The 12,987-nt window shown below is 39.8% G+C and overlaps 1 protein-coding gene across 15 annotated transcripts in view; it reads right to left on the bottom strand.

The window, feature by feature from the left end:
• Nucleotides 1–12,987, bottom strand: part of LOC132914386 (basement membrane-specific heparan sulfate proteoglycan core protein-like) — a 186,409-nt gene that overhangs the window by 29,772 nt on the left and 143,650 nt on the right. For 3 of the 15 annotated variants that reach the window (XM_060973439.1, XM_060973440.1, XM_060973453.1), the window contains exons 12-18: nucleotides 12,689–12,802; nucleotides 12,345–12,458; nucleotides 10,042–10,149; nucleotides 4,002–4,118; nucleotides 2,436–2,585; nucleotides 640–789; nucleotides 9–119 (exon numbers count right to left, since the gene is read on the bottom strand). In XM_060973439.1, the coding sequence (XP_060829422.1) occupies nucleotides 9–119; nucleotides 640–789; nucleotides 2,436–2,585; nucleotides 4,002–4,118; nucleotides 10,042–10,149; nucleotides 12,345–12,458; nucleotides 12,689–12,802 (864 nt within the window). Of the gene's footprint in view, nucleotides 1–8; nucleotides 120–639; nucleotides 790–2,435; nucleotides 2,586–4,001; nucleotides 4,119–5,913; nucleotides 8,347–10,041; nucleotides 10,150–12,344; nucleotides 12,459–12,688; nucleotides 12,803–12,987 lie in introns of all 15 variants that reach the window. The other 12 variants (XM_060973444.1, XM_060973447.1, XM_060973450.1 and 9 more) reach the window with 10 other exon arrangements.

Genomic DNA, 12,987 nt, shown 5'->3' with positions numbered 1-12,987 from the left:
ATAGTTACCGCATCCAATCTCGTCAGATCCGTCAGCACAGTGGGTTACATTGTCGCACCTCTCGATTTCAGCTATGCATTCACCACTGGCACATTTCCACTCGGCAGGTGTGCAGACCCCTTGATACAAGTAACAGCTCAACAACAAGCTCTAAAGAAGCTTCAACAATGGGATGGTTGGGGAATTGCAACGCCATTGACATAATCACTAGGGTGATCACTTCTAGTGACCACTCATCATGGCTCAGTCATGACCAGCTGAGGCGGGCAAAAAGGATCTTGACCAAGGTAAGGGTCACTCGAAATCTTGTATTTCTCACAAAAGAATCAAGGAATAACAAGTGATTCTTGAATTATTTATTACTCTGATGTGACTAACTGTGCACGTATATGGGAAATTCAAAGATGCACAAATATCAGAGTACAATTTCCATAAAATAAATAGGTTAACTATCAACTATGAAATCATCAGTTTACTTAAACTGAGAAAATAATTTCTACCGATATAGAATCTGTATTTCTTCAAATTTAAGATCGAGCTGGTTATCAAAGGTACTTTATTCGATGAGAAAGATTATCGGGAGACACTGAAAATGCAAAGACCATTCGAATGACCTAATTGGGTGCAAAGGAAGCTTACCACAATCATGCTCGTCACTACCATCGAGGCAGTCGAAGATATTGTCGCATTTGCGTCGAAGCAGAATGCATTGTCCGTCTTTGCAACGCATTTCCTTGCTCGGATCGCATTCCCTCGGGCGCTCAGTTGTCTCGCCTGGCCATGCATGGCCTAAACGTACATACACAAACAAGCACATTGCCAGCTACTCAAACACAAGCCTTCTGCTATATGCAAATGTAAAAAAGTATCTCCATGTCGAGGAAAACGATGCTAGAGCGGTCAAGATCACTTCTCACCAACGCTTTGTACACATTAGCTTAAGCTGAATAGAATTGGGAACAATTGTCCCATATAATAATGGGTTATGTAATCAAATGGAACTTATATTTGTCAGAGAATAAGAAATTATAATCTTCCAGTTCTTCCGAGCCAAATTTTGCCAAGGTATTCTATATGTGTATATAGATAAGTAAAACTTTGAAGATTTATTCAGAAGTTATTGAAAAGATAAAACAAATGGCAATAATGGTGAGCCAAAAATAGGTTCATAGTCAATGTAATTTGAAACTTTTATCGTTGCTGTTGATAGAAAACCTATAGCGATTCAAAATTGAGCGTGTTAATCTTTCTTCTTAGGGAAATTATATTTTTGTTAGAACTTGTTAACAAAGCTTCAAACGACTTATATTTACATGAAATTTTCCCCTTTTCATATAAAAATTCTATATAGGTTTTTGTCCCATTTATATTCGTACAACGACCAAACAAAGTTCGTCAAGAGAAATTGGAATATTCAATATAATTGTACGTTCTTGCAAGTCGCGATAGCTAATTATTTTTAATTATTTTTAATTATTTTTTACAGTTCTAGTCCCTTGCTATACGGGATACTGATCTTTGAGACAAGATACGGTTGAAGAGCTAGAGGAAAATAAACCTGGAAATGAAGACGGCTTCTTAGCCAGTTTCACTCTTGTTTATATCAAGCTAATGAATTAATTAGCGGTGAGACCACGGCTGACCAGCATCGTCATCCTCGTTGTCAAGTGCTAAGCAAACGAGAAATACGCGTCTACCCAGCCAGATTTTTACCTACATTAAGAGGAAGCCCCCCACAGTGTATTCGTAAACACGTTTCTTTGAGGTGTAGTCAGACAGAGGATGGAGGAAGAGGAGTCGAATATAATCGAATGCAGATGGTATATCAAGCGAAAATGTATCGTAACTTTCACTGTTGTGCCTGGTTGGAAGGAACGATCCGCAAATTACTATAATTTTTGTTTAAATTCTCAGGCACAGAATATTTATCCTACAATCTCAGACAATCTTCATTTTACAGATTGAAAGATCAACAGAAATGAGATGTTTTGCAAATGGGATATTGAGAAGAGATTTTAAATTTCGCGCTCTAAAATATCTGTATTATACACATATATATATTCCTGTTTGCGTTACAATAATGAAATTATCAAAATTCTCAAACTTCTTCAAACCGTGTCAAACTTTATCAAAATTATACGGATTCAAACGGATGCTCGTTGAAATTTCTCAAAATTTATCCAAGCAGAGTGGAATGTTCCTCCCAACAACGACAAAAACTTAAATTGTCCAAATTTCGCTGCCCAAAATTCCAAAATCAATGTTGTAAACACGTTCAAACTTTATACTTCGTTTCTGTCGATATTTTTTAATCTTTTCTTGCATATTTCCAATGATGTAACAAGACTGATTCACGTTCGTTTATCGCACTATTGAGCAAGGAATTTCGTGCAAAGAGAATGAAAAAAAAGATGAAGAGGGTGAAAACAGCGTACTGATAGGTGGAGTGGCGTGTGTAATGGTTTCGTTAGCGCAATCTTCGTCGCTCTGATCCGGACAATCCGGGTGGCCGTCGCACCTGTAGACACCCTCGATGCACTTGTTCCCGGTGACGCATTTGAACTGGGTGGGTGTGCATTCCCGTTCTGTTTGTGTGGTCGTTTGTGTCGCAGCAGGAATACACGGGAGCAGAGAACACACATTTATATATACAAATACGTTGACAATGCTGCTGAACAGGGGATGGTTTTTTGTTCAGAGGGACTCGATCGTTCGCCCATTGAAGAAGAATTTTTTCCCTTTAACACTAGATCTCGTCTGTTCTATCCTTGGAAAATGACCGAGATTGGAATTTTCTGAAAGCTACAGTTTCATGAAAGTTAAGAAATTATTATACATTAGGATGTTGATTCATCTTCAACGTCTACGTTATCCGGTTGATAACTCAAAATACTTGAGATTTAAATGTTTCAAAAATTACAATTTGATTATAAATCGTAATAAATAAAAATAGATTTCTGCTTAAGAAGTTATACAGGTTTCTTTATAGTTTATTATATCGGGTTGTTATTTTATACTTCTTCTTCAATGTCTAGTTACCTTGTCCTCCTGATAGAGGATAAACGTTGCGCGAAGAGGGGGATCACCTGTAGGGTTTCGATTCTGTTATGACATCACGAAAAGCTCGAAGCTCGTCCACGAACAACGAAAGCGTTCGACGAACAACGATACAAAAGCTATTGCTTTGAACAATACGAGAGAGAGACGATCAACCCTCTCATTCTAGCGTTTCAAATTGGATTAAGGATATTTCTCTAAACTTTCTGGGGACTCGGGACGCGTGAATCTATATACAATTAATGGTCTAGAGAGGTGAGGGTTAAAACTTTGAAACTACCAATGTACAAATGTAGGCACGGCGGGTAACAAAAGCTTTGACATTTTTCCTTTCACATTCTTTTCCTTTCTTAACTATTTCGGTTGACCAGCAACTGATTTTTCATCCGAGGATAACCATATTAAAGTACTGAATTCTATTTACTATATTGCTATACTCTCATTGTTTTATTTACTATGCTGCATTCATTTTTATTTCAGTTATTCCAAACCACCAGTTACCGGTACCAATAGACTCACTTTGGTAATGAAAATATAATAAACGAAATTTTCACAATAAAGTAATAAGTTAAACGTGCAGGTGTTAGAAATAATTGGTATTGGAATTACCCAGTTTATGTCAATAGTTTTGCAAAGATATTCTTCCCTACCGAACTCTTTCAAGTAATACAAATCAAAGGAACATCAAAGCTTCCTTTACCCAGCACATGACACGCTTCGTAAGTTCGTCAAGGGTTGAGATTACTTGGCAAGCAGAAGCAGAGACCACCAACACCAGAAACTCCACGTCCACTTTCTCCAGCTCAATCAATTAACTAAATATCTATTCCTTTCTGAAAACAGTAATTTATAAAAAGAAAAAAAAGGAAATAAAGGAAGAAATGGCACTTTTATGGAGTCTCCAATATTGAATGTTCCCAGATGATAGGTAAGTGTTTATATACCGCAGTGAAGCTCGTCTTCTGCCCGGGGGCAGTTGTCGAATCCATCGCAAACAGCGCTCTTCGATATGCAAGAGCCGTCGTTGCAGGTGAAGTCCATAGAAGGGCACGGGGCCAAATCTACAGGGCGCCACCGGCAAAAACAGACAGCCTGGTTTCGTCAAACCCGTCGCCTCGAGCTCCCTCCTCAGGATTATTGCTCCTCAAAGTCGTGGAAAAGCTCGAGTCGAGGTGGCCATGTTACATTGGTTATATATTAAATATAAATATATGTACAAGCTATGAGATCCACGTGGACAACACACGTGTGGAGACATTTAAAGCGGGATCAACTGGGCTTGATACACTGAAAGCATCTGTTATGGTGAATGGTATTTATATATGGGCAGCTGTCAGCCTGCGATATTGCTTCATGGCTGCCAAGTTAATCCTGCATTGCCATTGTTTCGTCTGATTTTTGAATAACAATTGATATAATACCTTTGTACAGGTTTTGTGATTTTTCTGTTTTCAAAGGAATATCAATCTTTCATATTTGGAACTTTCTATCTGGCTCGTTGTTGCATCGAGGTTCCTTAACGTTAGAAATATGTTACCGTTTGTAATAAAAAGTGATCAATTCTTTGCAATCCGACTCTGCAAAAATCTATAAAATTCCACCGCTATGAATCCGTAAAATTTCTATGAAAAATTATCTCGACTAAAATCTGCTAGTTCTAGAGTTAAATGCAATCGACGTTCCTTTTTTATCATTTTCTTCATAGACATCTTTTTTCATAATTCTCGGGCTAAGAAAAAGTTATTTCATCAGTTCATCATAGCGCAGCAGGATGAACAATACAGCCACAGTACATGATGTTTATTGGCACAGTATCTGCAGCCTGACAGAGCACACGACTCCTCGACCGCGGGGTATCTTTTTACAGAGGATTCCTTCGAAGCTGGCTAACACTTAAAGCAATCTGAACGAAGCCTCTCGAAGGCGATTAGGATATTAATCCATGGGTTCTATGTACAGTGTGTGAGTCTGGACGTGTAATTTGTCTCTCGTGTCTGCGTAACATTAACTGAGAACATCGACGACCAATAGGAGAATCGGGAACAACGTTGTTTGGACTCCAAACAGATTAAATACTTTGGTTTACTCGTTGAACCTCAGCACAAATAAACTGACTGCGAATTGCAGTGTGCAGTCTGTAAGACCGATGAAAGATGTTTGTTATATCCAGAGATGTAAGCTGTCTCGACTTCCTTTGCATTCACCGTTTGCTTTATCCCTATCTTATTGACCTTATTTGTACAGCTGTGGTCTACTCCGAGGCCTACTTTCTCAAATAACCATGATACGATGGTAATTCGTTTAGATTCCATTACGTTATGGGGTGTAAGCTGTAATTCTCACGAAACAATCTCTTCTTTATTAATAAAGAAGTAGTAGCCTCTACTACAGCAACAAAAGTCTATCAGTAAGAAAAGTTTCAACCAAATTTATGTCTTAGGAGTATCGAATTTAAGAGAATCACTGGGGTTTAAGCGAGATATGTAACTACCACTTTGTGGCCTACCTTAAGATCTATCTTTTCAGGTAATCGAGAAGCTTGAATGCAAAGGAAGAGTCACGGTGACTTAGCCTGTGCAAGGAACAGAATTCCTCCGAGTACATTCAATACAAAGGCCTTTGTACAGCAAGGATGGACGCCACAAATTAAGTTCTAACACGAACATACAAATATCTTCTTCTTCAGAATTTCTGGGCCAGATTTCGAAGCCACCACTTTGTACAGCGATAGATCCCACCAATTCAGAGCCCCACTTTTCAGACCTTCGTTGCTGGCAAGGTTTCACTGAAGAATATTCGAAGATGCCAAGAAGTGAAAGAACAGAGCGGAAGAAGGATAGATGGACTGGTTTCTACCTTCCATCCCACAGTCAGCTTCGTCTAATCCATCCTCACAATCCTTTACGCTATTGCAGACGAAGATATTGTCGATGCAGGTCCCGTCGCAGGCAAATTTCCACATCGGACATGTGGAATTTTCTTCGGTCTCGTTCACTCCATTCTCATAATCTCCATTGGTATTGCCGTTACAGTCAAACTCGTCGCCATAATCTGGACAGTCTGAATATCCATCACACCATTTGTCTGCCGCGATACACGTGCCATCGCTGCAAACGAACTGGTCCGGGTCGCAGTTCGCGGTCGTGCTAGTCTCTTTGGAGATGAGGTCGGAATTTGTAGTGCTCGGTCTTTCTGTGATATCCTCTTCGCAATCGTCCTCCACGTCCTGGTCAGCTCTGTGCTTTGTGCTCGTCTTTTCATCCTTCTTACACTTTCTTCTAGCCGGGGAAGAGGAGCTCTTAGTGGCTGGCAAACTTGTAGAAATCGTAACGTCGTCTACTTTCGAGTATGTTTTACTCTGTTGATCTTGACCTTCCTCTTGGTCAATGATCTCCTTGGACTCTTTGCTGATGTTGTTCCTGCTCAGTTCAGTCACGGTCTCCACCAATGTCAGTGATTCTGTAGCGTCTGAATATTTAGGATCGATTGGTTTTATAGTTAAACTATGGTTGAACACCTCTGAGAATTCCGAGAAGTCCTGAAAGGAATCTGAAGAATTATTGTCATCTTCAGGCTTGGAAAGTGTGGTATCCTCGATCAGTCCGGAATCAATCTTATTCTCGCTTGTCAGAGACTTCTCGATACCTGCTTGTCGCAACTTCTCCTCCAACTCATGCACTCTCTGTCTATAGAAATCCACACACTTCGAGGTACAATTGTATATCTTCGCTTCCAAGGTTTGGTCGATAGAAACTGAATTAGGAAGAATTTTATCAGTTAACCTGTCCTTACTAAGTAGATCTATCAGGATCTTGGAATTGTAATCCTCGCCTTCAATCGTAGAAGCTGTCGACGATACCGACGATGATTCCTTCTCTTCCAAATTCTCGTCATAATACGTCGTCTCTTCGCTATCTTTTCTGCTACCTGATGTCTCCGTAGAATCCTGATTAGATCCGTCAGTAATGAAAATTTCCTCCGAACTTAGGACAGTCGATGTCCTGTACTTCTCCGTAGTCCAGGAAGAATTTTCTGAATCCGGCACTGTGGTCTCTTCCAGGAATATCGTCTTCGGGCTCCAATCCATCTTTTCTTCCAACGAATATTTAGTCTCAGATATATCCGAAGTATTTCTTTCCCTTGAGTTCAATCTCATCGCGTATTCTTCCCCGATGAAGTTCAACTTCTTGTCTAAATCTTCTTCAGAGTACCAATTCCAATTTGTAGTTTCTGAAAAGTCAGTGGAGTTGATTTGTTCTGTACTCGTCGACGTGGTTGCCACGGCTTCTTCCAGATTCCCATCTTCAGAAACAAATAATTTTTCACTCGATTCTGTAAGAATAAGGGATTCATCCTTTACCGAAACAAAGACACTATCCGTTGTCCCGTTCGCCTCGCTTTCCAATGTTACTTCATTTTCTTCCTTCGTCGAAAGATAAATCTCCGGCCTAATCGGAATATCTTCCAATTTTGATACCGTAGTTTCTTCCACGCTTTTCAAAGTACTTTCTTCTTCTATCTCTTCTTGAATCTTATTAGAAAGTATTTCATTCTTCGTTGAACTTGGATCATCGCCGACGGTCGAGCTAACAGTCTCCGGTGTCGTCGAGTCTATTGGGTATTTCGTGCCAGCAAATACGGACATGTGTCTGAATCTACCCTTGTGCCCTTTCTTCCTACCCTTCCTCGACTTCTTCTTCTTCGCACGCACCTTTTCATCGTTGACCACAGTCGTGGAATTTGTGGAATCCGTGAGAACTGACACTTCGCTAGACGTTGCGTTCTCAACATCAGACTTTCGGTGGTTCTTCTTCCTGTTCTTTTTCGGCTTCTTCGCCTCATTGTCAGTGAGATCTCTCACGTCGTTCAAGGAACGTATCATCATTTTGGCAGATCTCGTGCTGTTCCTATCGGGAGTGTGAATTATTTTGAAACCTATTCGTGACAAGGGATTCAAGTTCCTCGACTTGGACCTCCAAATGTTCCCTGGATTCGTCTTTTTCTCGATTATTTTCATCGAGCACGGATCGCTTATCTCGATGGCTATTCTTGGTAAGGAATTCGAATGCTTTGGCACGGACCTCCAAATATTTTGTGGATTCGAATTTTTATCAGGTAGTTTATTCGAGGATGGATCGATGGTAAAGTCTTTCTTCGGGTGTTTCTTTCGATTTGTCAAATTCTGCTGCTTCAGGTCATCAACGTGATTCCAGTTCAGCATTCTCATTGTTTCCAGATACTTGCGAAACGTATTCTCATCGTTGTATAAATTCCTCCACTTGGCCTTTTCTGTGACGACGATCATAGTGACGGAACATGAAGGATTTGCCTTTCCGGAGAAAGAGGCGAACGAGAGAAGAGAATCGAGGCGGAGAAAATCCTAGCCTTCCACCTCGATCGAGACATCAACGAGAGAAAGAGGAAGAAGAAAAAGACTGGACCAAGACGGTGGACTAGATAGTTCGCTTGCTCGTTAAGGCTACAATTGATTCGTCAATTTTTGGCCCCCGAAGTGAGAAAAAGAAAAATATTTCATCAACGACCAAAGCTTAACAGATGTGAAATTATAAATTTCACAGGGTCGTTTCACAGAAATAGTCGAATTGCATGGACGATTAATAAAACCGCGATGAGGATTAAACAGAGGGGATACCACGAAATTAGGATGGTGTGGTTTCAATTTTAAATATCTCTAGCTATGTCAGAGCAACAGGTGTCTGCATTATTCAGAAAGTCCATTTTCACGTTTCAAAGCCGACTTGGGGACTCTATTCCACGCGTGTCTCTCTCAAGGAACAGTTGTACGACTAAATTTATGTATTACAAAAAATTAAGTCCGTTCAAAGTAGCACGATACTACTTGGCCATGTAAAAGTGAGGATTACTACCGAAGAGATAGGGACTTTCCCATCTTTCCCTTTTTATTTTTAATTTTTTTTGATGTTTTTAAAAAATCTGAGACACGATCTGCAAGATATTCCTAATTCACCAATTGTACGTCTACCCTCTGCAATTTCTAACAATTGAGATATACAAAGATTAGCTTAACACTGGAACTAGCACACCAGTGAAATTGACTGGTTTGACAATTTTATTTTAAAATTCCTACTTCATGTTATTAGTTTTAAAAGAATAATATAATGAATTTTATTTTGTTTTTTATGTATTCAAAATGAAAATAATTTTGTATCAAGGCTACTTATACCAATACCAGACAAAATAACTGGTACTTGTCCAAGCGTAAAAGAGTCCTGCAATCTATTTATCAAACCCATGGTCCCAGATGGATTATAGGATGGATAATAGCAAAAATGTACTACACAACATGGAATTGCTTCTGTGAGAAAGTAATAAATCAATAAATATAAAAGTATTCCATTACATATTTTTTAAAGACCCCGTCATTTTTGACTGGTTTTGGTAGAAACAGCTTCGTGTTAACTATCAGTAGTTCTAGTGTTAAAGGAAAGAAATACGGTAGAAGGATTGTGGTCCTGTAGAACAATTAGAGTCAGCGTTAGAAACACGTCGTCTTCATTGGATCGATCAGTTGCAGTCTCTTCTTCCTCTTCCCTCTCGAGTTTCAGCCTCGTCGAACCGATAAAGCCACTAAACCTGATCCTCATAATGCGCTAAATGCTCTTTTGCACAGATCTCTGCTGAAATTACGTAACTGATCCACTGAAACTGTACGATCCGATCGAATCGTCGTTCCAATATTGTTAAAAACAATTGCTCATCATTCTACAGAAATTCAATCAACGATCATCAGTGATCGATAACGAAACATCATGGTCTAATTGCAGCTCGAGATCCCAGATGTTGAATGAGGCAAAGAGCTACCAGGAGACAGACACGACGCTTAAAAATCCAGAGCAAAGTATATTGTTGTATGTGTGTATGCGTTCGTCTGTGTATATGTGATCGTGTGTGTATAGACACGAGTGTAGGGACACGAGTAGGTAGTGTGAATGGCATAATTACCGCAGTCCCTTTCGTCAGAGCCATCAGAGCACTCCTCCACCCCGTTGCATTGTAACTCGTAACCGATGCACCGTCCGTCCGTGCAGCGAAACTGGGCCTCTCCGCAACCTGCTCCACACACCACACTCATGCACATTTAACCCTTTAACCACGCGCAACTGGTCAATAATATCGGGAATGAACGGTGCAGAAGAATTTAGAGAAGAAGAGACTCTTCGTTATCCTTTTTTTACATTTTCATCCTTTGACGTACTTGTATTCTGTATGGTTCTTTGATGTTAAAGATAGAGAGGTATGGTGTACAAGTGAATCATGGTAGAGGGATCGTTTGACATTCCGTGTCTAAGAGACGTAAAAACTGGCAAATTTTCGGCGTTGACGACGATCGGAATAATTATTTTTCGAAAGATTCGTTAGCAGAATCTTTTGACACACATTTTCTCTTGATCGTATCTTGGCGTTAAAGATGGTGAGGAACATTGTTCGGTGAAATATAGTAGAGGGGTAATTACGTTAGTCCAAGTCTATTAAAAGATGGGAAACTGAGAGAATCAGGGGTTGATTGTTGGTTGGAATAACCGTTCTTGACAGTGCAGTTGTGCGTGAATTCTACAAGGGACGACAGACTGATAGAAGTCCAGTCTTCTGGATTTCACTCTTGCTCTTTCTTTCATGTTTAAGCTCACGACAATATCTTGTGAGTGAAGGAATGAATCGTTAGATCTAGTGGTGTAGGTACATTAAAAGACGAGAAAATAAATAATAAATTTAATATTCAAATATGGTTCTTGAAAATTGTCCATGTCTCACTTGTGTCTAAGTTCACGAAGGAACTAAGGACTTAACTTTAATTAATAATTGTTTTTCATAATGACAATCTACTTAATACGAAGAAACGAGTGATCAGACATTGCAGTCCGAATTCCATTTCTCCCAGAGCATAACCCAGAGTAAGAATGTCTATTCCCACGGTGATTTGGGAGGAGAAATATTCGAGTGAATGGCGCAGTTAAAGGGTTAAAAGCGCAGCCAAGCAGGCTTCTCATCAGCCCCTGCTTCACAAATAAAACACGCGGCTTCGGCTTACGATTCAAGCGTCCCCTTTGATGTGTTCCTTTCCCCTTTCCATCCAGTGAAATCAGCCGTGTGCCGTCGATACCGAGCCCTCAATGAAACCGCCACACAGCGTGGACAGCATTTTAGATCCTCTTGCCGTGATTACCAAGCGGCGAATGATCAATGACTTCGTGATTCATGATCGACGAGACTCGAAGTTTTACGAGATTTCGAATCACTTTGAATTTCATGCAGTCGATGATTTTCAGTATGAAACATATTCTACGTTTGGACTCGTTTTTTCAATGCTTCCTATTAATGGCAGATTCTACAGGATAATTTTTGTTACAGGGAAATTAATTTACGACGTTTTATCAATCCTTCGGAAGCGGCTTATCAAATTTCGATGATCAGCAGATTATTAAATTCCGAAGTGATTCGATCTCGTGACAAATAAGGGGAGAGATGAAATTGATCGGGGATGATTTTCGAGCGTGAAAATCTGTCCATGCGTGCCATGGTGGAAAATTGCAAACTTGGGAATAGGAAGGAAGCCACTTCCGGTGTGAGGTTGACCAGCAGGGAAAGATCGAACATCGTCCAAAAAAGGAATAGATATACTCCACCAAGATGGTTCGTGTCTTGGATCCAATTTTTCAGCGCTAAATAGTATCTTCCAGCTAATTTAGAAAGATCATATTGCCCTAGTCAATTTTTGAGTGAAAGAACAGACGAATCCGTGGAAGACTAATAATTCTTGGGTGACCTTCAAGGTGAAACCCATTTAAGTAAGGCTCATTTTATCGTGGAGGATCCCAACAAAAGATTAATACAAACTATAATATAATTTCTTTCTAGGTAAATTTTTCTATAACAATACGATACGTAGAATAGAATTTTGCGATAAAAGAATAAGAAAGGAGACTTTGTTTGACCATATCTGTGCAATTAGATTGGAAAGCATCTCCGCCACAATACAACGAGCTACGCGAGTCAAACCAAATGAATTAGCAGGTCATCAGAATTGCTGTGCCGAGCTTGCTTGTTGCTTTTGCAGTAAGCTAACAAGTGGCTTTCAAACACCTGGCCTTTCAGACCAAGCGTTCACACCAGACTGTGTCGGTCAGAGGATTCCATCAGATCATTGGAATCCATGTTTCTCAAAGATTTCTATCGTATCTCAGGAATGATTAAAACAGTTTGTCTTTTTTCTTCTTTCGTTAAGAGATGAGAATAGGTTGACTCACCACACTGGCTCTCGTCCTCTCCATTACGACAGTCTATGTTCTGATTGCACCTTTTGTCGATACTGATGCAGGTTCCATCCAGACACCTGAATTGATCTCCGCTGCATGTGGTCACTTGGAACGAGAAATGGAAAATTAAGATTATTTCACTGTGTCACGTTGAAATTGAAGTTGTATCTCCGGCGAATGACGTTTTGTGCGATTAACAAAAAGTAAGATAAAGCTGAACCGTGGAAGCTTGAATTATATCTTACGATAATTTGGCTCGAATTTTTGATTGCCAAATAAATATGACGAACGTCCATGGTTCAGTGAAAATAAAATACAAAGGAACATAATGGTACCGGTGCAATTGATCTCATCAGATCGATCTCGACAGTCGGATCTTCCGTCGCATCTCGAGGTCTGGCTCACGCAACTTCCGTCTAAGCACTCGAACTCGTCTGATCGACATCGAGCTGTGAGTCGGGAAACAGAAAATAAGAATAAACAAAAGTTTCATAATGGTAAAAGAAATTTTTAACTTGAAAGGAACAACGACGCGTAGGGATTTTAATCAAAGAACAAATGTTAAAAATTAAATCACAATAACAGAGATACAAATCGATCGCTACGACTATTTGTATTTACTCTGCTATAAAGA

Source organism: Bombus pascuorum, chromosome 15, assembly GCF_905332965.1.
Source record: "Bombus pascuorum chromosome 15, iyBomPasc1.1, whole genome shotgun sequence".
NCBI lineage: Eukaryota > Metazoa > Arthropoda > Insecta > Hymenoptera > Apidae > Bombus > Bombus pascuorum.
The sequence above is the reverse complement of the archived record's forward strand: the minus strand, read 5'-3'. Positions and strand labels throughout refer to the sequence as shown.